Here is a 24,045-nt window from a genome sequence, read left to right as displayed (position 1 = left end):
GCAGTGGTTGGGAGTCCGCCTGCCGATGCAGGGGACACAGGTTCGTGCCCCAGTCCAGGAGGATCCCACATGCCGCGGAGCGGCTGGGCCCGTGGGCCATGGCCGCTGGGCCTGCGCGTCCGGAGCCTGTGCTCCGCAGCGGGAGAGGCCGCAGCAGTGAGAGGCCCGCGTACCGCAAAAAAAAAAAATAAATTAAAAAAAATAATAAAATCAAATAATCATATCAACATATATAAAACTTTCTTCTCCAGAAACATAAATACCTTTGCCAAATTAGAAATAATCTCTCGGCCTTCCACTCTAGCATAGTAATCCTCATCAATCAACAATGGTTCAATGACCACCAGGATCTGAAAAAGAGAAGGAGCTACATTTTCACAGCAATTACTGATGCAATGCTCAAGTAACAGTACATGTAAGGGAATTTATAATTACCAGGACTTTGTTAATCAAGGGACAAATTAAGAATTTTAATCACACAAGTTGAAACCCCACATAAAGATGAGTATTTGGGAGCACTGTTAACTACACAGACTATAAAATACACACAGTACACACACACACACGCCCATCTGCATTTTACAATTCTAAACCATAATTACCATCAGCAAAAAGATGCTTCTTAGTAGTAAATGGCATGGTATAGAAACATACGTTTTCTCATTCTAATATCAATAAAAGCAAATTTTAAAATATGAATAATATGAACCCACTATATAAGATGGCAAAAAGTTACATCTATTTACCATGTATTTGTGTATGTATGCTTGTGCAAAGAAAAAGGTCTGGGAGGGCATGTAAATTTAACATTGGTTAACTGAATATCTTTAAAGGGGTTGAAATTTCCCTTTTTATTGTGAATGTGTAACATCAGCTGTTACTTTTTTAGAATTTTTAAATTTCACAAATACACCTAATAATAAGCTGGTCAAAAAAATCCACTAACTCCTTTTACTTAAAAAATATCAAACCAAAAAAATAAATAAATAAAATAAATAAATAAAATCAAACCATTAGAAACACAAATTGAGAACAAACCTTGTGCACATATGGTCGAACTAAGTCATCAAGTTTGTATAATATTCTATCAATAACTTTTACAAGTAAATGACGCTCTTGATCCTCAAGTGTAGGCGACATCAGCAGAGGAAGAATTTGATTAAACAAAGGACCAGCTCCAAATTCACGAGCTTTATCAGTAATCTGACGCAATGCAGCCTGGAAGAGAAAAGAGTAATAGGCATATTTCTTTATTATAAGCATGAGCCAATTAATTACTCCACGGTTTTCTGTAACTGAATATTTTAGTGTAAACTTCAGACACCTTACATAGAATAGCATGAGTTCATTCTCATCAAAATTACTCTGAAGTCTGAACTCTTGGGCTAAAGGCTCAATGTTTTCAGTTAATTCAAAAAGGGTAACTGAAAGCTGGAGAGCGTGTGGAGAAAAGAGAAGCCTCCTACACTGTTGGTGGGAATGTAAGTTGGTGCAGCCACTGTGGAAAACAGTATGGAGGTTCCTCAGAAAAGTAAAAATAGAGTTACCACATGATCTAGCAATCCCACTCCTGGGCATATATCTGGACAAAAATATAATTCAAAAAGATACATGCACCCCTCCCCATGTTCATGGCAGAACTATTTACAAGAGCCAAGATATGGAAAACACCTAAATGACCATCGACAGATGAATGGATAAAGAAAATGTGGTGCATATATACAACAGAATACTACTCATCCATAAACAAGAATAAAATACAGTAAGTCCCCTACATACAAACCTTCAAGTTGTGAACTTTCAAAGATGCAAACATGCCTTTGTATGCCAGGTATTGTACTGTACTACTGTACTTTTCAAGGTACTGTACTGTAAGATTAAAACTGCTTTATTTTTTGTTTTTTATGTATTATTTGTGTGAAAAGTATTATAAACCTATCACAGTACAGTACTACATAACTAGCCAATTGTGTTAGTTGGGTTACCTAGGCTAACTTTGTTGGACTTAAGAACAAACTGGCCTTATGAATGCACCCTCAGAACGGAACTCATTAGTATGTAGGGGACTTACTGTAATGCCATTTGCAGCAACATGGATGCAACTAGAGATTATCATACTAAGTGAAGTAAGTCAGAAAGAGAAAGACAAATACCATATGATATCACTTGCATGTGGAATCTAAAATATGACACAAATGAACCTATATATGAAACAGAAACAGAATCAGGGACATAGAGAATAGACTAGTGGTTGCCAATGGGGAGAGGGGTGGGAGAGGGTTGAACTGGGAGTCTGGGATTAGCAGATATAAACTGGTATATATAGAGTGGATAAACAACAAGGTCCTACTGTATAGCACAGGGAACTATATTCAATATCCTGTGATAAAAACCATAACGGAAAAGAATATGAAAAATAATGTATATATATGTATAACTGAGTCACTTTGCTGTACAGCAGTAATTAACACAACATTGTAAGTAAACTATACTTCAATAAAAAATAAATTTTAAAAAAGGGTAATTTAATAGAAAGAGTCACAGAGTATAATATAAAACTCCTTAACTTCTCCTAAAGGATCAACCATCTTCAAGCCACATATGATACTAATACAATACCCCACATAATTCCACTAATTGTATTAGAATCTTCAGCATATTTTAAAGGCTCTGATGATAAAATGGAGAATCTCTAAAATTATAATGAACATGATGATTTAATAAACTGGTACTTACTTTTCTCATTGGAGGTGTTCCATTCTTAATTTTTAAAAGCAACTTCATTATTTTTCTCTCTTTTTGCTCTTCCGGACTAAGTGTTGATTCATCAACATCAACCTAACAGTAAAAAGTAAAAAGTTTAAAGGTTAGTGGAGATACTGTAACTTCTAAATAAAAAGTAATATTTTATTTCTGGTATTATCACTTACCAAAAGTTTATCAAAGTACTGAATATCATCAGGTTTTAAAAATGGAAGATTTCCAGATGGTTGGTCATTAACACTTTTCATAGTTCTATCTTCAGTTTGCATGTGGAAACCTGTCATACCACCCAAAGGTGTTGGAGTTGCTGTCAGCTTTCGAGCTGGAGTTCGAATAGGAACATATCCAGCTGGAGGGGGAAGTACCTAATACAGTTAAAAGACAGTTTAGGATTTTCTTAACTTTACATAGTAAATAATAACAAAAATGAACAATATTTGCAGTTAAGATGCTTTTTGCTTAGAGGCAAGAATTAACAATCCCATTTTTCTATCTTATTTATAAGTTTAAAATACACAAGTATTACTATTTCTCATCAAATTTAAATTAAGTGTATTAGAAGTAGGGGGAAATGAGGATACACAAAGGGGGCTTACAAATTCTGATCACTTTCAAATATTAGTCTATGTAAACATGTTGGTGAACCAATGTCATATAAATTGAAATAAGCTCAAAGTGCACATAATGTATAAAATATTATATTTTAGTAATAAATTAAAAATTCATGTAAATCTCTACAAAAACAAATCTTAATATTTAAGTCGTTCTACAAAAATGAGTGACTGCATAAAAACTACAACCAAAATATTCACCAAAGCCCTGTAAATACACAACATTTGACTAAACCCAAAAAATTCACTCAAGAGTCACAAAGGAGGGCTTCCCTGGTGGCGCAGTGGTTGGGAATCCGCCTGCCACTGCAGGGGACATGGGTTCGAGCCCTGGTCTGGGAAGATCCCACATGTCGCGGAGCAGCTGGGCCCCTGCGCCACGGCTGCTGAGCCTGTGCTCTAGGGCTTGCGAACCACAGCTGCTGAGCCCACGTGCTGCAGCTGCTGAAGCCTGTGTACCTGGGGCCCATGCTCCGCAACAGGAGAAGCCACCGCAGTGAGAGGCCCACGCGCTGCAACGAAGAGTGGCCCCTGCTCCCCACAACTAGAGAAAGCCCACGCACAGCAATGAAGACCCAATGCAGCCAAAAATAAATAAATTTTAAAAAGATGTAATGACTATCCTCTTAGGAAAAAAAAAGAAAAAAACTTGTATTAGGAAAAAAAAGATTCACAAAGGAGGATTTTCCCCCTCCTATTGATAAACCAATCGATGAATGCAATTGTAACAGACACTTAGCCAGTCAATAGTAGGCTGGAGAGTGACTATACCCGCAGCATTACACGGAGGGTACAAGAAGTTATAAAGCAGTAAGTTCATGCATACTTCAAACAAATACTCTAATACAAACCTAATGAGGGGGTAGGGGGAAATACATACATAAAAACTGTTAAAAAAGCAATAGGCATTGGCAGAAAAGGCTCTGTAAAGGCCATCAAATGACTTAGGTTCCAGCCCTGGTTATAACATCAGCTATATGACCACTTTTAGACCAGCAAAAGGTCCTTGAGTAACAGGTACCTAGACGATTTTAAAATGAACTTCAAGTTGCTATGGTAAAGAGAGAACATAACATTCTTCGTGTCCACTGGCAACCCATGAACTAAATACACAAGATTTTGTGAGACACCAAGTAAAATAACCATGATCTAATGTTGGAAATGAAATATACCTGGAAACAGCTAAAGAATGAAACGGCAGTAGTAAATTTGAGCAAGGCCAATGCAAACTTGACCAGTTAGTATTTTCAAAGAATATTTAAAATAAAATCCAGGGAATTCCCTGGCAGTCTAGTGGTTAGGACTCGGAACTTTCACTGCCGGGGCCCAGGTTCGATCCCTGGTTGGTGAACTCAGATCCTGCAAGCCACGCAGCGTGGCCAAAAAAAAATCTCTATCCTAAAAACCACCACACTCATATTCACTGTTTTTACCTTATATCCTTCTGGGAACATAGCATCTAATTCTTCATCAGACAATGGGCGATTTCTCTCATCAATTTCTCTCTCCCACCGCCAAGCCTGAAGCTGTTCAGGAGTCATACTCATTATGTGACCTACCAAAAAAGCAAATTTCTGTAACAATCTATGTAGTGCAAGACTTTTATCATTACACAGATCCTTGGGATATAAGATAGTTAACATCCATTCTAACATTTAATTGTTTATATTATAAACTCAAACCAAGACTTCTTTTTACATCCTGTTATTCTTGCTAAAAATAGGCATTAATGGCACACAGAAAAACCACAAAGAAAAAATTCAAAATACTAACAAGGGGAAAAAATTATTTCCAATGATAAAGTTTCTACCTGGAGTAGGGGTAGCCATGTTCATGGCTGGCGTGCCAATTGGTGTCTTTCCAGGGGTCAGAACAGGAGTGCTTCCACCCATCTGACTAGCTGGTGTTTCATCCCAACGTGACTTTCTTTTACTGGCTCCAGGAGTTGGTGTTTCACCAATGGAATCTCCACCTCGATCTGTTCGAGGAGTCTCAGCCCATCCACTTCCATGTCCAGGAGTATCTTTAAAGAAAAGGAGTGAATAAGCCTAAAATTTTAACCACTGTCAAAAAATGACTATTTTCAGACAACTAATATATTTAAACTGATCAATTTCAGAAACAGGATATTCCTAAAATGGAGACACATTTAAGTTTTAATGTTTCATTTCATATTTATTCTCCTTGACTGTATCTTTTCCACGGATTACAAAAACAATAAATGATAACCATCGAGGAACAGGAAAACAGAGCAAAGGATTTTTTCAACTACCCACAACATACAACCCATAGACAGCCACTTTATGTATCTTGGGCCACTTTTCATTTCTCCATGGAGTGAGATTACTCTGCACGTACAATTCTATACTGCCTCTCTCATCCATTGTATTTTTTTCCGGGTTTTTTTGGGCTGCGCCATGCGGCCTGTGGGATCTTAGTTTTAGTTCCCCGACCAGGGATGGAACCCGGGCCCCTTCAGTGAAAGCACCGAGTCCTAACCACTGGACCACCAGGGAATTCCCTACATTTCATGTTAAGCACTCTGCCCAATCATTAAAAATTCTTTATAAAATTTTAATATAGCAGATGTAATGTTAAATCTTAACTTCCCAACGCTAATCTCATAAACAGTTAATGAAATACAGCTTTAGAGAGTTTACACAAAAAACAAGGTATTTAGGCAAATTTACACAGACAGAAAGTAAATGAGAGGTAACCAAAGGCTGGGAGAAGTAAGAATGGAGAGTTATTGCTTAATGGGTACAGTTTTTGTTTGGGATGATGACAAAGTTCTAGAAATGAATAAAGGTAATGGTTGCACAACACTGTGAATATACTTAATGCCACTGAATTGTACACTTATAATGGTTAAAATGATAAATTTTATGTTATATATATTATACTACAATAAAAAAGAGGTTATGGCATACAAACTTTACTTTCTTCTAATGTTCTTCCTAAAATAAATCTTAAACCTCTTCAAGAAGGGAAAAGAATTAGGTATATCATCTGCTCAGTTCTTTACCTGTCCCAAAAGCATCTGTTTATTTATCTGTCTTCCTAGGACCAGAGAGAACAGATTTTGGCCATAAACATACCACTCATCAAATCAACATTTTACCCAAGCACACACCCAAACTCCACTAGAAGTACCTCTTTCTGTTTTGGGCGTCTCATCCCATCTGTTTTTACGAGCACTGGAAGTTGCACCTCCATGGCCTGGTGTCGCGTGGCCTGGTGTATCGCCCCGTCCAGGGGTAGCAGCGCCCGCAGGTGTGTGACTAGGTGTAGGATCCCATATTTTTGAGCCTGGGGTTGCTCCAGGAGTCTCACTTCCTTTTGCACGACCTGGTGTCTCATCCCATCTTAAGGAAGGGGTATGTCCAGGGGTCTTAATAGAGCAAAAAAAAATTTATTTCATACACCCACATAAAAATTAGAAAACCTGCTAAGCAAGCAAAAAAAATTAAATGTTTTAGTTCATGATTAAGAGAATAGATTATCCTTCTGCTTAAAAGATACCTACTTTCTAGCAAATATGTTTATGACAAAAAATAACTTAAAGATTTAATTTGGAGCAATGAAAGAAGCCCTAATTTAAAAAACAATGTATTTTGGTTACGCCACTAATGGCTCCGTAACTTTGGGAAAACATTAAGGTTTCTCTGTCAAGATCTCAAGAATTTCACCTTTAATTATATCAGCACATCTCAAAACTGGGTCTTAGAGACAGAGACTCATGAGTTCCCACTAAGAATATTTTTGTTTTTGTTCAATTTTGTGTGTGTTTAATTAATTTAAGCATGTTTTGGATTACCTGGGTAATTATAACTAGATACTGCGACATTATTTCAAATCCCTGAGAAGAGGTTATATTTAGAATCACATCTATAATACTATTGCTCTGATGCTGGCAAGATTAGAAGTTGACTTAAATGATTGAAGGTTCCATGGTAGTTGAATAGAGACAAGTAGTGAGCAATGTAGGACATCAGACAGTACGAAAGCAAAAGAACCTGCAGAGTGCAGACAATATCATATCAAAAACAGCAGGTGAATTAGTGAAGCAAAACAAAATCTGTATTTAAATAATTCTGTAAGTTTTGTAGTATACTTTTACATATTTCTTTTAAAGTTGGATGTTCTATCCAACCCAAGAGTTCTATTTAGCTTTATGTTTGCAAATAAGACTCAGTATTTCTTCCTTTCAAAAGATTCTGTATAGGGCTTCCTTGGTGGCGCAGTGGTTGAGAGTCTGCCTGCCGATGCAGGGGACACGGGTTCATGCCCCGGTCCGGGAAGATCCCACATGCCGCAGAGCGGCTGGGCCCATGAGCCATGGCCGCTGAGCCTGCACGTCCAGAGCCTGTGCTCCGCGACGGGAGAGGCCACAACAGTGAGAGGCCCGCGTACCGCAAAAGAAAAAAAAAAAAAAGATTCTATATATTACTCAGGGTTGAGAAATTCTCAATTAGATGAGTAAAGAACATAAATTGTTCAAAAGTCTCATTTTCAGCAACTGCTCTTCCTGCTCAATCAGGTAGGAAAAGATGTTTCCTAGTATCCGCTGTAATTCCCACAATCATAATTAACATGGAGTTGTGTTAAATGAGAAGTGTGAAAGAAAACATGGTCTGACTCTCTACAGCTTTTATGAGATAGACATCAACTCTTGGGTCTCCTTTTCAGTTAAACAGATACCAAAAGGACAAGTTTCTCTTTCTCTGTTTTTAAAATTTGCACTGAATGTCAGTTTTTAAAATTTGCAGTGAATATCAACCACAGAATTTAAGTTAGTAATAACATATTATACAGAACCAAATCCTCTCATATATCAGCAAGCAAATGGAGACTCCTCAAGATCTAAAACTAAACTGTTTGGAAATTATGTGCTAGGTTTAGTGTACCTCAATTCTGGGTTTGGGAAAACAATGCCATGGCCTGACACATTTTTCCTTATTTGTAAATAAATCTGCAGTAGCCTATGCTAGAGTCAACAGTGACTTAGACTAGGGTGGTGGGGTCATGAAAAGTGGGTAGATCCTGAATATATTTAAAGGTCGGGCCAACAAAATGCATTTGTGGATAGGATGCCAGGGAAGAGAATAAGAGGAGTATAGGATGACCCTGAAATGATTTCTAAGGGTTTGGTTTGAGCCAATAGACATGGGAGCAGGCTGGAGGGAGTGAGTACAAAAATCAATTTTATTATAAATACTGATTCTGAAAAGCCTATCAAATACATATCAAAATAAATGTGTCAGGTCTGAAGAACAGAGAAGTATGGATGGATTTGTAAATTTGGGAGCTGTCTTATAAATATAGTATGTAAAGATAGGAATGAGAACCTAGGGAGTTAGTTTAGATGCAAAAGAGACCTGAGGACTTAGCATTAGAGTACCCCAAATTTTAGGAAGCTGAGGAAGATCCAGCAAACAAGACTAAAAAGCAGCAGTCACTGAGGTGAGTATTACAAGAATCAAGAAAGACTGAAGCTCAGAGGCTAGGAAAGAAAAGGGTACCAAGGGACTTCCCTGGTGGTCCAGTGGTTAAGACTGTGCTTCCAAAGCAGGGGGCGTGGGTTCAATCCCTGGTTGGGGAACTAAGATCCCACATGCCATGAGGCGCGGCCAATAAATAAATAAGTAAATAAATAAATAATTTTTTTTTTTTTGGTTTAAGAGGGTATCAAAGAATGTCGAATGCTACTGATATGCTGCGTAATATGAGGGTTGAGACTTATCTTTGGATTTAGCAATGAGGAGGTTAAGTCATCTTGACAAAAGAGGATTTGGTGGAGCAGTGCAGGCAAAAGCACCAGAGCACAAGTATAGATACACAACTCATTCAAAGCATTTTGTGGTAAAAAGAGTAAGAAATGGGATGGTAGCTGGAAGGGGAAGTTATGGTCAAGAGAAGATTTCTTGTGGTATTTTGTTTTTTGTTTTTAAAGATGAAGATCAGTAAAATGTGTTTGCTCATGATAATAACCAAGAGTACAGAGAAAAAAACTGATGTTACATGAGAGTCCTTGAGTAATAGAAGATGGGAAATGGCACATAAGCAGATGGGTTAGCTTTAGATGGTCAACCTGTACCAATAGTTCACATTATAAGAGAAGGAAAAGCAAAGACGAGAACATATACAGGCATACCAGTAGATTTCACAGTGGGAATATGTATACTTTTTTCTTTTTAATTGTTCTTATTTGGGGTGAGAGGGAAAGAGAGAGCAAAGTCATAAACTAAAAAAGAAGCAGCTGGGCTTCCCTGGTGGCGTAGTGGTTGAGAGTCCGCCTGCCGATGCAGAGGACACGGGTTTGTGCCCTGGTCCAGGAGGATCCCACATGCCGCGGAGCGGCTGTGCCCGTGAGCCATGGCCGCTGAGCCTGCACGTCCGGAGCCTGTGCTCCACAACAGGAGAGGCCACAACTGTGAGAGGCCCGCGAACCACCACCGCCCCCCCCCCCAAAAAAAAGCAGCAGCTAAGGAGGTACTACAGGTTTCACAGAGAAAAGCATAAAAAGGTCATCTAAAGGGGAGGAGGACAGAGTTACTGCTTAATGATCACAGTTTCCTTGAAGTGATGAAAAAGTTTTGAAAATAAATCATGGTGGTACTTGACACACACTGTCATCAATACCACCAAATTGTACACTTAAAAATGGTTAAAAATGGTAAATTTTATATACATTTTACCACCAAAAAAAAAGTTTCTAGGAAAATCAACTGATGAAGGAAACGCAGTAGCATTATGTATCTGACACCTGTAGTCAGAGACTTAAATAATCCATCTAAAACATGAGGAAGACCACTGTTATACTCAACCTCCACATAACGTGACATACTTACATATCTATAATTAATATTCCAAAAGGAACATTCCTTTACCCCATGTTATGAACTAAACTATGTCTCCACCAAAAGTCATGTCGAAGCCCTTATCCTCACTGTAACTATACTTGGAGATTGGACCTTTAGTGAGGTAATGAGGCTAAATGAGGTCACAAGGTTGGACATGAATCTGATAGGACTGGTGTCCTTATAGGAAAAGAGACACCAGAGCTCCCTCGCTCTTTCCACATGTGCAAAGGCCTCTTGAGGACACAGCAAGAAGGCAGATGTGTGCAAGCCGGAGAGAGAGCTCTCACCAGACACTAACCCGGTTGGCACCTTGATCCAGAACTGTGAGAAAATGTCTTCTGTTTAAGCTACCCAGTCTGTGGTTATCTTGTTGTGTCAACAAAAGCAGACTAATATATTCCATGAGAAAAATAAATTTAAAATAGTAATAATAAAAAATAAAAAAAAGAAATTACCTCTGCTTGATCCCAACTTGATAGCTTTTTTGGAGTGGCACCAGGAGTCTGATCAGCTGTTTGATCCCAACGCCGTTTTCGTTTTGAGGGAGGCTGGGATGCTGCTGCTCCATTGACGACTTTTAGTTCTCCAGCTTTAGCTTTTTCTGCTAGCTGTTGCCTAATTTCTCTCTGAAAAATATTTGAATAAACAGTGAGCATCTTTAAAACATTTTCAATATATTCTTATATCATTAGCAGAGTCATTTCTATATAATGCCATTTTATTTTTCACTCATTCTTTCTATGCTACTGGTGGACCCATTCCTTATTTTCCCTCTTTCCTGTATTTTCAAGTTTTATATACTGTCTTTCCGCACAGTATATAAAATGAGCAAATACAGAATTTATTACGTAGAGCGCACTGCTTTATATACACTTAATGAAGTAAAATCTTCAGTCAATGGTAGTGAACCAAAATGCTTCCAATGAAAAACAGTTTTACATAAAACTCATATAAATAGTAATTAAGACTATGTAGTAAGTTAGAAAAGCAATAAAAGTGAAATTTTCAAAATTTTGTTATAACTATGAAATATTATATATAATATAGTCACAAAAAATACACATTTATTTAGCCTATGATTTTAAAGTAGGGTTCCATTACCGCATTTAATTCATCCAACAAACAAATCTATTATATATTTATAATAAAGTTATGAAAATTAACTATTAGAACAAAACACCGCAATCTCTGCAGGCCAGCAGGAATTCGTTAGAATTCTCCACCCATATTCAAACTAAATTTTATGGAAGAATTAGAGGCTTTTCAAAAAATGATTTTACTCTTTGACTTTTCCCTTACACACTGACTTCAGGCACACACCATCAATCCACCCCCAGATATATCCACTGTAAGATATATATGCATATACATGTGGCCAAGGGGCCAGGCCCTAGAAAAGGATAGTACAGAAATATGAAAAGCTTAATTTGGGAGGTGTTAGAATTTTGAATAAGGTTCTTTCTCAACTTAATTTTTATTAATAATGTTAAAATATTACTTGTGCAGCAAATAAAAAGGAAACATGAAAGTCTCTTAATCTCAACTTTCTTTACATTCTTTCAACACCATTAAAATAAAAAGCAGGTTCACAGACCTCTTCTTTAGTTAAATGTTGTTCTCGCATTACATCCATGTAAGTCCTAGCATTCATTTTAGGATCAGGGGTCTTCCCTCCTGCAGAAAAGAACAGCAACAGGACAAGAGTACAATAAATAAAAGATAATTAGGTTCAACTGATTTATCTTCCCTGCTCTAATATTACATTATTCCATAATCATTTAATTTATTTTTTGATGGAAAACTTTAATAATTACACATCTTACTTTTTATTGAGTTTGCTGATCAATTTAACCTGTTTGAACACAAACATATCTACAGCAGTTTAAAACAAATATTTAATGCATATAAAAACAAAATGACAGCACAGTTTAGAGTCTTCAGAAGTGATGGGTTCCTGGGTTGCTAATCCGGAATACGTACACTTTCGTGCCTTTGTCTCCATCAGCAGTTCTGACTTCAAGCAGCAGAATAGAAGCCTAGAAAATTATCTCTTTACCATTAGTAACACTTTGGAAAGATATTTATATTCAAAACATTACCTGTTGCAAGCTGTTAAAATCCTGACTACAAGTAACTATGACTAGATAAGTTCTTCATACAATGTTCTAAAACAGTTATAGTTTAGAAAATCTGATTTTTAAAAATATACCTCTAATCTTATTCTGATGTCATGTTACTAAAAAGGGCTTCATGATTTTTACTTTTTGTTGACCCAGAAACATATTTTTATTTTCTCAGAAAGTATAAATAACAACTGGAAACATATTACTTGAAATATATTACTTCTACCAGTTATTATGATGCATACAGAAAAAAAGTGGTGTACAAAGAGATGTGTTAGTCTCTTGGTTAAAGTTTCAGTATTTGCTTTTCAAACTTCAAAATATCTTAAAGAAGCCCAAACAATATATAACAAGATTCACAGAGGCACACTACGTTTTAGAAATGTGATAATTAGCTATACAAGTAGTATAGCATCACAATTTAGGAAAAACTAATAAAGGTCTAAGACATTTCCTATGCTGAAGATCATGCCCAATTGGTAGTGTCATTCTTTCTGACACTATCTCTGATAAGACTTCCTTTGGAATACTTTTTCACCATAATCTAGAGAGGATGTGTTGAACTGCACCCTTAAGAATGCAGACAGGACTGGCATATAGCAGTACTGCTGTAGGAAAGAAATTAAGGACAGTTAGTATGGGCCTGTGAATTCTGACATACATGTTTAAATCAATTACAATTATGCAAGTAAAAAAAAGAATATCCCTACTAATTCATGCAGGCTGAAAGTCTAATTTGTAAACCTGCAGCAGAATCTAATTTTAAGAAACAGGCACCTAACTTTGATCTTGAAACTCACTCACCTGAGGAAAGCTTCCATCAGGCTCACTATGCCCCTTGTGCTGACCTGCACACTAAAATTAGCAAAACAGACTCCAACTATTAAAAATATCAAAGTCTTTGTATACATACTTTTGTTTTAACTTTAAGTATGCTTAGAGCAAAGTAGGTGCATTTACTAAACTATATTTAGAGCAATATGAGGGGAGCTCTAATGTGGAAACAGTTTCTCAAAAGTAACAATCCTAAAAATCTAAGACTTGGAATGAAAACTTTCAATAATTTGAAAGTATTTTGAGCAGAAAAACACATTTGTTCAAAGTAAAGAAAGCGTACCCAAAACAAAAGTAAAAGAAAAACCTTTAACCCTTTGCGTTTCTATGGCATTGGCTCATTAGTTTCTTGTCCTTCTACCTGGAAAGAAAACTGGCATTATAAAGATGAAGAATATGGCATCTGTGACTTCAACCAAATCTATACAAATCTATAAGGGGGATTTTTAAAAAGAAAAGCAAATTCATAAGCATGCCAAAAAAAATCAAAGGGCTAAAGACAACTTAACACAAATAAATTTCTGAATACTTATAGAAAAGTGGGAAAGAATTACCATCTGCAAAAGGATCAAGACGCTCCGGGGAAATTATCATGGTCCGCCTGTGCTTTTTGTATTCATCTTCCCGATCTGCAATCTTCGGAGGTCGGTGCTCAGCAAATGGATCATACTGAAAAGAGGTATGTCTCACTTAACACTCACTTATTAAATAACCAAAGAGAATGTCACACACAAAAATCAGAACATTATAAAACATGTAAAAATGTTTAATAAATACCTAATATTATGTATCATTTTTCAGATAAATGCTAATGTGAAAAAATAAGGCATATGGAAATGAGACAATTTCCATAGTTCAATCCTTCATGAAATGATCACCTTTTTGAAATAAACTACTATTTCTAATTCTCCCAAATCAACTCTCCTCAGACACTGTAATAACTTGATTCCTAAAATATGTGACTTTCCATTGGAATTAAGACGTTCAGTTTTCTTTAGCTGAATAAACTTTGGTTTTGACTTAAAAAAAAAAAAAAATCACCTGTTCTGTTGACTGTGGTATATCATTAAGCAATGCCACAGGGGCATGATATCCTGGCTTCTTCTGACCAAGCAAACTTGTAGATGATGAGTAGTCATCGTCATCCTGCAACGAATGCCCCCAGAAAGCCACAAACAAAAACGTCAGAACTTAAAAACTAGAAAGAACACACAAAGATTCAATATGAAATCAAAAGACAATGTGATGAAACTTGTTAACACTCAGGGTTTTTTTTCAACTCAAAAAGTTAATAAAGAAATTTAGTTCTCTATATTCTTTTAAAAATACTAAACAAGGAATCCTTTCTGTAAATAAAGTAGGTATGGACTAGAAAAACCTGAGCATTTCATCTTCTCACAGAGCGCATGATGAAATTTGTTTTCAAATTTGGAAAATACAAACAGCTTATTTAGAACTCTCCAGTTTCCTTGTCTTTTTAACTTTTTTAAAAAACATGATTTAACCACAGAAACAAGTAAAATGTAATTAATTGTAAATGTATTTATTTCCCTAATAGTACGTTTAAACAGAACAATGTTATATTATTATTTTACTAAGGTAAGAAGTGCAACAATGGATAGATCTCAAGATCTTAACAGCTCATTAATTTTATTCAAAAATGAAATGACAACTTCCCGCTCAGCGTCTGGAACACAGAGCCATCACTGCCTCTTACCATTAAGGTACGATAATGCAAATATAAGACTGATCAGCTTCTAGAAATTTTGCCTTTGGAACTTTAAAATTTTTCTTAAAAAAAAAGTTCTAACCATAAAATTAAATATGGCTTGAAATTCATAAAAATAACAAGTTTCATAATCTATGTACATAGATTACTGAACCACACGAAAATGATCAGCTATTTCACCAAATTTGGATGTTTGAAAATGGTGTGACAAAGTATAAGCTATGTGGACTATATGAAAACACTTTAAGAGATGTATTTCAAAATGAGAGGCAGTCCCCCTTCAGAGTAACTAAATTAGGCATGAAAAGCCCATTAATATGAGTAACAAGAAAGAGTCCACTCATGTTAAGATGCCAAGGGGGGAAAAAACAGCACCAAGTTTTTTGAAACAAGTCAGAAATCAAAAGTCACAAGCACAGACGGCTGTTTAAAATGAAGTCACTTCTCACTGGGCTACTCTAGATAGAGCTCAGTAGGTAACAATAAGGATTTACTTTACAATGGTTAATGATTTCCAGGTGCTTTGCTGGATAAACAAACTAGTTTTAACATAAAGATTCAGAACTGAGCACTTCCAGAAGTTTCTTAGAAGAGAAGGACGCTTTCAACAGTTTTATCCTCCCAAAGGAAGATCTCCCAATCTCCAAGATGTCTCCCCAGATTAAACCAGATGACTCAAAACAGAAGATTCCTTTATATTTCTTGCTCTCCTTCAAAATAATGCTTGGACTGTTTATATACTTTGTAACTTACATCTTCAAGTTCAGTTGCAGCAATAGATGTCACGTATCCAGCAAACCTGCTGTCACTTCCACCATAAATTTCCTGGTCATAATAACCTGTAGAATCAAGGCCCACTCCTTGAGCTTCATCAAGAGCTGCCTTCTTTCCTTGAATTTCTCGAATCTGTGCTTCAATATCTATAACAAAATTAATAAAATCTTCTTAATCTCATTTTCCAAAGAGCACTGAACACAATGCATTTTTCTACTGAGTATTATCAAAAACTCTTCTAAATACAGAAACTTCAAAATAATCATTCCATAAGGGGTTAGAGTAACTATACAAAGTATTGATTTTTAATAAATTTAATACACCTCCACCCAACAGACAATACTTATGCACACAGAGGAGGTGCTTACTACTTCACCAACTACAAGTTACTCTCACCTTAAGAATGGGTTACCAAAGTTCATTATACTACTGCTGAATTCTAAGCTTTTCCTGCTTGAAAAAATAATACTGTTAATGTTGATTAAGGGACCAAGTACAACACTCAAGATTATTTAAACTCAACACTACCAGAAAGGTAAAAACAGTACTGTGGAGAGTGGTTCGCAAACCTAAATGGGCAACAAATCATCTACACGTTCTGATTTTGTTAGAATGCAGCAGGCCTATATCATATCAGACCCAAGTTTCTGCATTCCTAACAAGCTCCTAGGTGATGTCCTAAACATTTTCAACAGCAAAACAATAAAGGATAAAATCTAAATTCTTAAACACGTAATACAGAGCCCTACACAGTTTGGCTGCAACCACCATCACATTAGATTTATGATTAAGAATCTGAGCTTTAGACTTAAAATGTATGTCTTCAAAAGCTCTTTCTCTGCTAATTAATACGTTATTTAACCTATGTATCTCAGTTTCCTACAACATAAAGTTTTCTTTTAAGGACTGAAGGACATAATGAACATGAAACACTTAAGCATTCAATGAATGAATTAACTCTTGCCATGTCTCACTCCCCAAACACCATGTCTAGCCATAGGTCTGACATTCAGAAGATGCACATGGTTGACTTCCCTGGTGGCGCAGTGGTTAAGAATCTGCCTGCAATGCAGGGGACACGGGTTCGACCCCTGGTCTGGGAAGATCCCACATGCCGTGGAGCAACTAAGCCCATGAGCCACGACTGCTGAGCCTGAGCTCTGGAGCCCGGGAGCCACAACTACTGAGCCCATGTGCTGCAACTACTGAAGCCCACACGCCTAGAGCCCATGTGCTGCAACGAGAAGCCACCCCAACGAGAAGCCTGCGCACTGCAACAAAGAATAAGCCCCGCTCGACGCAACTAGAGAAAGCCCATGCACAGCAATGAAGACCCAAAGCAGCCAAAAAAAAAAAGATGCAAATGTGGTGAATGAAGTATCAACTCTTTTCAACTGCTTTTTTAATTTTTCAAGACTGAAAAAAATTAAAGCAGTACAATGAACACCCACACTCTTCACTTACATTCATCAACTGTTTATGTATATAAGACATAAAACAAATACGTGTGTGTACATGCAAATTTTCTAAACCATTTAAAACCCCTAATATTTCAGCATGTATTTCCAGATCTAGAACATTCTCCTACATAAGCACAACAGTATTAACATGCTCAAGAAATTAAACCTAGATATGACATCATCTAAAATACAATCCAGTTTCATATCTCCCCAATGGTCCTACTAACATCCTTCATAGATGGTCCCTTCTTTGATCCATGGTCCTATCAAGAACCACACATTGCATTTAGTTGTCATGTCTCTTCAGTCTCCTTTGAATACTGACTAGTCTTCCAACCTTTTTTTAAGTCTTTCCAGACAACAGATAACTTTAAATTACAAACTAACGTTTCATTTTAATAATATGAATAACATATACATGTGTAAAGAGAAAGAGTTTCTACTGCCAGTGATCTGTGGCCTAACAAATAGATGTTTCAATTTGTGCTAGCTTGTGCTAGCTCATTACCTTCAACTGAATTAAGTCATTTAAAAAGCTTTTAAAAGCTCATTTACTAGTTTGCAAGGACCAAAAGGAAAAAATTCAAGTGGCACAAATGGCCAACCCCCTCCCCCAGCTAAGGGAGAAAACCTTCTCTAGTTCCTCAAGATGGGGTGTGGTTTAAAGTAGAAAATGTAATAACATTATCTAGTCTGAGGCACAGCTTGTGGGAGCAAGTCTCAGAAATTCAATATAATGCAATAGGGTTAACACTGAAATTAGCAGTCCCAGTTTGTAAACACATCTCAAAATTTTTATACTGTGTCACAGCACCGCCAGCACCACGCATTTTTCCTGCATTTCTCCCCAAAACTGTTACAGCAGCACAGGCAGCCAGGGGCCTCCACCACGATTAATCACAAACAGAAATATCCTCACTTGAGCTGGCTGATTCATTTTACTATTCTCTCTACTGTTGCTTCTGTTTTAAGTATTTATACATATACATATACATATATATATATATATATGTAAGTTCTAACCCATATTTGCTCCCTTCCCTCACCCCCTAGAACACTTTTTCCCCTGGTATAATACAAGGAAACCTCTCAGGGATTAGCAGATTGGCTAAAGGGTGAGTGGAGATCTACCCTTCTTTTTTTCCTTTTTTGAGCATTTCCATTTCAGCAATGTTTGAAGCTTTTTTTTTTTTTTCCAACCACTAGGTACATGTATCACTTTTAAGTAAATAGGTTCTTTTAAAGAACCACAAATGCTACCGCCATCAGGATCCAGGCAAGAAACATAAACGGGTCAATCAGGCCAGCCAAATAGTATGCCATCTCCCCTCTACAGCATCAGCGTGGTCTACTGACCACTTACATCGAAATCACCTGGGGCACCTGTTACAAGGACAGACTCCTAAGCCTCAGACACACTAAATCAGAACCTCCAATGTATGAGCCCAGGCTTCCACATTATTAATAAACGCCCCAGGAAACTCATACCTAGCCCGTCATCCCTCCATTTCCAGCCCCAGCCCACTCTCACCAGAATCACCAATTTTATACTTTCTTCTAGGTCACATACAACTAAAAAACCAGGAAGGGGAACTGTTTCACAAAAATTGCATCACACCACACCTATCATTGTGCAGTGTGCTGCCCCACCAACACATCAGTTTTATTTTCCTTCTAAAGAACTTTTCCATTATAAGTTTTCAATAGCTATTATCCTTTTTTGGATAATATATTTATTCAGAACTACTTTCATCTACTGAATTTTACCTACTGATTTTATGTCCTTACTGATTAGGAACAGTTTTCTTACAAAGGTACACAAATATTGAATTAGCATTTGTATAAAGCCTGTATGAACTGTGACTGGATACTTATTGAATCAAATGGGGCTAGGCAGCTGTTCATGGTTAAATTCTGAGGGCGAGGTTCATTACTAAATTTCAACAGGTTATGTATATAGTTCAACCAGTTACTATTTCTGTATCTTTGTCTGTATGGATTAAAGTCCAAAAAGCTAGTGGATTTTGTTTTGCATTGTAAACTGCAGCACATTTACAAAAATCGTGTTATCCACAAAATTACAATAGATTCCACAAAACTCAGCAGTTATACAAGTGACAGAATTAAAAACTAGAAAACCCTGTAATTATTTCTTAATAAAACTTGTGCCAAAATACCAAACATAATACAATCAAATATTTATGAAATGTATCAATATGTTCATAAATAAGGTAACTTTGTTTTGTTTCCAAAATAAATAAAATTTGTGGAATACAGCAAAATATTAAGAATTGGTAAAGCTGGGCAATGCGTTACACTATGTTCATAACACTTTTTCCTACACTTCCCTGTATTATATTTCATAATAAAAATGTAACTTTCAATCTGTAGAAGTCATTAAAAGTAATTTTTCTGGGCTTCCTTGGTGGCGCAGTGGTTGATAGTCCGCCTGCCGATGCAGGGGACATGGGTTCGTGCCCCGGTCCGGGAGGGTCCCACATGCCGCGGAGAGGCTGGACCCATGAGCCATGGCCGCTGAGCCTGTGCGTCCGGAGCACAGCGGCGGGAGGGGCCCCAGCAGTGAGAGGCCCGCGTGCCGCAAAAAAAAAAAAGTAAATTTTCTAACTTTTCTCCCAGCAAGGGTTTATAAAAAACTGGGAAAGAGAAAAAAGTTGTCTTTAACTCCTTACTTTCAAAGCTAACACTAAATTACAGCTACTGATATGCAGGTATTCCTGTACTTTCTTAAAATACGAACTAAAAATAATCAAATAGATAATTTCTGATAGCAAACGATGAACGCATAAGACTTGATACCAAGTATGAAAAAAAAATGAGGTGGAATATATTCAAAAGAATAACCAGAGATCTAAGATATTAAATAAAAAACTTGGACTTCCCTGGTGGCACAGTGGTTAAGAATCCCCCTGCCAGTGCAAGGGACACGGGTTCGAGCCCTGGTCTGGGAAGATCCCACATGCCACGGAGCAACTAAGCCCGTGCGCCACAACTACTGAGCCTGCGCTCTAAAGCCTACAAGCCACAACTACTGAGCCCAAGTGCCACAACTACTGAAGCTCGAGTGCCTAGAGCCCGTGCTCCACAACAAAGAGAAGCCACCACAACGAAGAGCAGCCCCCACTCGCTGCAACTAGAGAAAGCCCGCACAAAGCAAGAAGATCCAACACAAAGGAAAAAAAAAATTTTTTAATAAAAGACTTGAGGAGGCAAACAAAGAAGGAAATGTTTATGCTAATCTGTCCCCACCTAATCCCTTTCCAATTTAGCATCTCTGTAATTCAAGACATTCAGATGTGAAAATAAAAAAAATGAACACTGTCTGCTAGACACCATAGACTAGGACCGCCTAGTGGCCACACATATGATTGCCAAGAGCTGGCACTCTAATCCACCCAAACCCATAAATATTCCAGCCTTCATGCTGTGCACATCAAGTTTGCGCTTTTTTATTACCAAGTAGCATTCCATTGTACTACAGCGTGTTTACCCATTCTCTATGGGGCATTCAAGTTGTTTGAGTTTGTAGAGGCTGCTGTAAACATCAGTGTACAGGTTTTTGTGTGAACACAGGTTTTAATACCACTTGGGTAAATACCTATGAGCAGGATGGCCGGGTCTTATAACAAGTATTTGTTTCATTTTATCACAAACTCTTGGTTTACTTAAGCAAGTTTAAGGACAGAGGAGAACTGAATTATTCTGTACAACAGAAGAATTTTGAGAAATAAAATGGAGAAGAGGAATTAAGAGAACAAGTAAAATGAAGAAAAGCTGGGGTAAGTAAAATTATAAAATTCCACAGTTTTATGGTGTTAAAGAAAGGGTAACAGAAGGTAGAAACATCTAATATGGATTTCTAAGTTATCTGATTATCTGAATGAAAGCCTCACTTCTGTTCTCCACCCAACCCTACCCCCATCTTCAGTAAAGTCTACTGAGGGGGAAGGAGGCTTCTATAGTAGGACTCTTGGTTACTAATGCTGAACACTTAAAAAGAAAGCAGGGATTCCTTATCTTGACAGCAGATTTGGAATCCTAAAATTAAAATTATGCATAGTCCTTCAAATACCCAGAGTTGGAAATGGTTAAAAAAAAAAAGCCTTAGACAAGAAATCAAAGTACTAGTTAAGTATTAGACTTTTATTTACCAAAGAGCCTGAAAGAGCCTCACTAAAGGAGGATCCTTGAGGGTAAACGGTCAAGGGGTTTTGACCGGGGTCAAAACGGGGTTTTTCTTAAGTTGGTATTCGTATTTTAAGGCATGTCTATCACTGGGAGTCCAAAAAAAAAAAAAATGACACACACACAAAAAACTATTTCAGGTAGTAGTTAAGTTTATTAGAAAATTTTGAGATTATATTCATTGCCATTAAAATTATAATGGGACGGGCACCTGAGTTTGCAAGTCCTTTGTTAGAGCTCCTTGCCATGGCTAGTCCAACCTAAACCTGAAGTATGATTTCAGAACTGTGCTCACTTCAAAACCCAATAATATTCTTGGAGCTTCCCTTGCTTGTGGGCCTACTGACACCTTGACTGCAGCAGTAGTGGTGGGAGAGTCTAAGAGAAAGTTGTGAGTGTTTTTATTGCCATCTTCTCTTTTCCCTCGAGACTGTGGGAAACTCTACAGGACAAAGATACTGCAACAAATTAATGGCAAGAAAAAGAGATGGAGGAACAAAGATTTTAAGATTAATCACAATGTATGAACTTTATTTGGAACTTTATTCCCAACACTGATGGATATTTTATTATATTAATTTTAGGTGCAATAATGGTATTTTTTTTTTCTTATTTGGCCACGCCACACAGCTTGTGGGATCTCAGTTCCCCGACCAGGGACTGAACCCGGGCCACGGCAGTGAAAGCACAGAATTTTAACCACTAGACCACCAGGGAACTCCCAACAATGGTATTTTTTAAAGTTGTTACATTTTAGAGATACACACTGAAAAATGTATGGATAAAATGATACATCTTGGATTTGCTTCAAAATAATGGGAAAGGTGGAAAAGACAAGTGAAGAGATTAAACAAAAGTGGCCTTGCCTTTACAACTGTTCAAGCAAGATGATTAGATGATGGGCACAACGTGGGGGTTTATTTTACTCTTCTATTTTTGTATATGTTTTCAATTTTCAATAAAAAGTTAAAATTTTTTAAAAGCATAGTTTTAAGTTTCTCCCTTTTTCCTCATTCTTGGTTCTCCTTTCTTCTAACCCTTTGAAACCACACCCTCTGACCCCATGCAACAGAAAATAAAAGCTCTCTCTTCTCTGAAATGGAGTCCTCTGCTACACATAAACAGAGTTTTTTTTTAGTTCTTTTACGTAATAACTTTAATCTTAAAAGTTCCAATTCTTTTTCTTTGTCCTTTTCTTTCTTTTCCAGCCTTACTGATCTTGCAAATGATGGTAACGTAAAATCTTCTAAATGTTAATATATATATTTTAAAAACTAAATTTGCTCCAATGAGCTACAAAAAATAAATGTTATTATTCAATTGAAACCCCTCTTTTTGGGGAGGAATTCTGATCCTAGGAATATTTTCAACTATCAGAGAACAAATCCTTCCCTAGGAGATAAAAATTAATTAAGTGTGAATTAATGAATAAATTTGTGAACTGGCCCATTTGAAATCTCAATTCACTCAATAAATAAATTTCCACTTTTCATTTACTTAAAAATTACTGTATTACTTTTATAATCCAAAAAATGTGATAACTTAAAATTTAAAATTATAGACATTTTTCTGACATAAATACATCAAATGTTTTATCTGGGAACTGAGTTTGACATCAAAAGACAGTACTGCTGGAACTAGGGGTCTTTTAAAAGATGGGCAACATCTAACCTACTGTTTGTATTTTAAACTAAGACCTAAATATCAAACTCTGAGATAAACCACCACTGGTCACATCTGATACACCTGTTTAACTGCTCCCCACCAATTCCATTCTACTGGTTTCCCTTTCTGTGCCTTTTCTTTCTTCTATGTCTCACACATTTGCTAAGTCCAGCTTGCAGCACTTCCTCCTCCTTTATTCCTCCTCCTGAGGAATAAAGATAATCTTTATTCCTCATTTTTAATCTGTATTATTTGCAACGTTCTAATTACTGTTCATTATGTGTTACACAGACACAGCCTTTGGATGTTAATCACTCACTGACACCTTTCAGTCTGGCCCATAAGTGACATCTAATCTCCACCAATCAGAAGCAGGTGGTGAGCAAGGATTTCTCAAATATGAGACTTCCAAAAGACATCCAGAAAAATAGAAAGTATATTCTGTATACCAACTCTCAATCTTTTCCTTCAACAAAACCCCACTAGGACAACTAACTATAACGGTAAATTATTTTACTAAACACTACAGATAACAGTTCCTAAATGATTAATTCCTAACTAATATCAATGAAATTAATTCTTAAATAATTCTACAGGAAAAATTTTTTTCAAAATCTTTAAGCAATTTCTTTTCCTTTTTATTTTGACTAGCAACATTCATCCTGAATATCTACAAAACCAAAACAGTAACTATTCTGGACACAGGAAAATAAAAATCTCAGAAGATTCAGAGTAACAAAATGATTATTCCAAGCCATTCTGCAAGCAAGAGACTAAGGGAGAAAACTTTTTCAGCCTTGTGATGCCCCCCAAAATCCATTCAAGGGATAGTGGCAAAACAAGCCAATATATGGGATTTCTGGATAATCCATCTATTTTCCTTTCCAAACAGAAAAGTGTGTATTCTCTCATGGGCCAAAATCACCAACAGCTGAAGAACTGCTGAATGGCAAGATTATGCACATTAATAACTATATACACTTGACACAATTTAACATGCAGAAAGGGATTATATTCAAC

General features: G+C 36.7%; 1 protein-coding gene across 6 annotated transcripts in view; it reads right to left on the bottom strand.

Moving 5' to 3' along the window:
- Positions 1-24,045, bottom strand: part of SF3B1 (splicing factor 3b subunit 1) — a 63,810-nt gene that overhangs the window by 10,548 nt on the left and 29,217 nt on the right. For 3 of the 6 annotated variants that reach the window (XR_009564580.2, XM_060302101.2, XM_030855603.2), the window contains exons 3-14: positions 15,677-15,843; positions 14,236-14,340; positions 13,749-13,863; positions 11,832-11,911; positions 10,693-10,863; positions 6,528-6,765; positions 5,185-5,397; positions 4,808-4,929; positions 2,931-3,128; positions 2,737-2,838; positions 1,039-1,218; positions 264-350 (exon numbers count right to left, since the gene is read on the bottom strand). Coding sequence is in view for 3 of the 6 variants with exons in the window: in XM_060302101.2 (XP_060158084.1) it covers positions 264-350; positions 1,039-1,218; positions 2,737-2,838; positions 2,931-3,128; positions 4,808-4,929; positions 5,185-5,397; positions 6,528-6,765; positions 10,693-10,863; positions 11,832-11,911; positions 13,749-13,863; positions 14,236-14,340; positions 15,677-15,843 (1,778 nt within the window). In the remaining 3 variants the exon portion in view is untranslated. Of the gene's footprint in view, positions 1-263; positions 351-1,038; positions 1,219-2,736; positions 2,839-2,930; positions 3,129-4,807; positions 4,930-5,184; positions 5,398-6,527; positions 6,766-10,692; positions 10,864-11,831; positions 13,701-13,748; positions 13,864-14,235; positions 14,341-15,676; positions 15,844-24,045 lie in introns of those variants that run through there. The other 3 variants (XM_030855611.2, XR_004039224.3, XR_004039223.3) reach the window with 3 other exon arrangements.

The sequence above is a fragment of the Globicephala melas genome, chromosome 7 (assembly GCF_963455315.2).
Source record: "Globicephala melas chromosome 7, mGloMel1.2, whole genome shotgun sequence".
Classification (NCBI taxonomy): domain Eukaryota; kingdom Metazoa; phylum Chordata; class Mammalia; order Artiodactyla; family Delphinidae; genus Globicephala; species Globicephala melas.
This window is presented reverse-complemented; position numbering and strand designations above follow the sequence as displayed.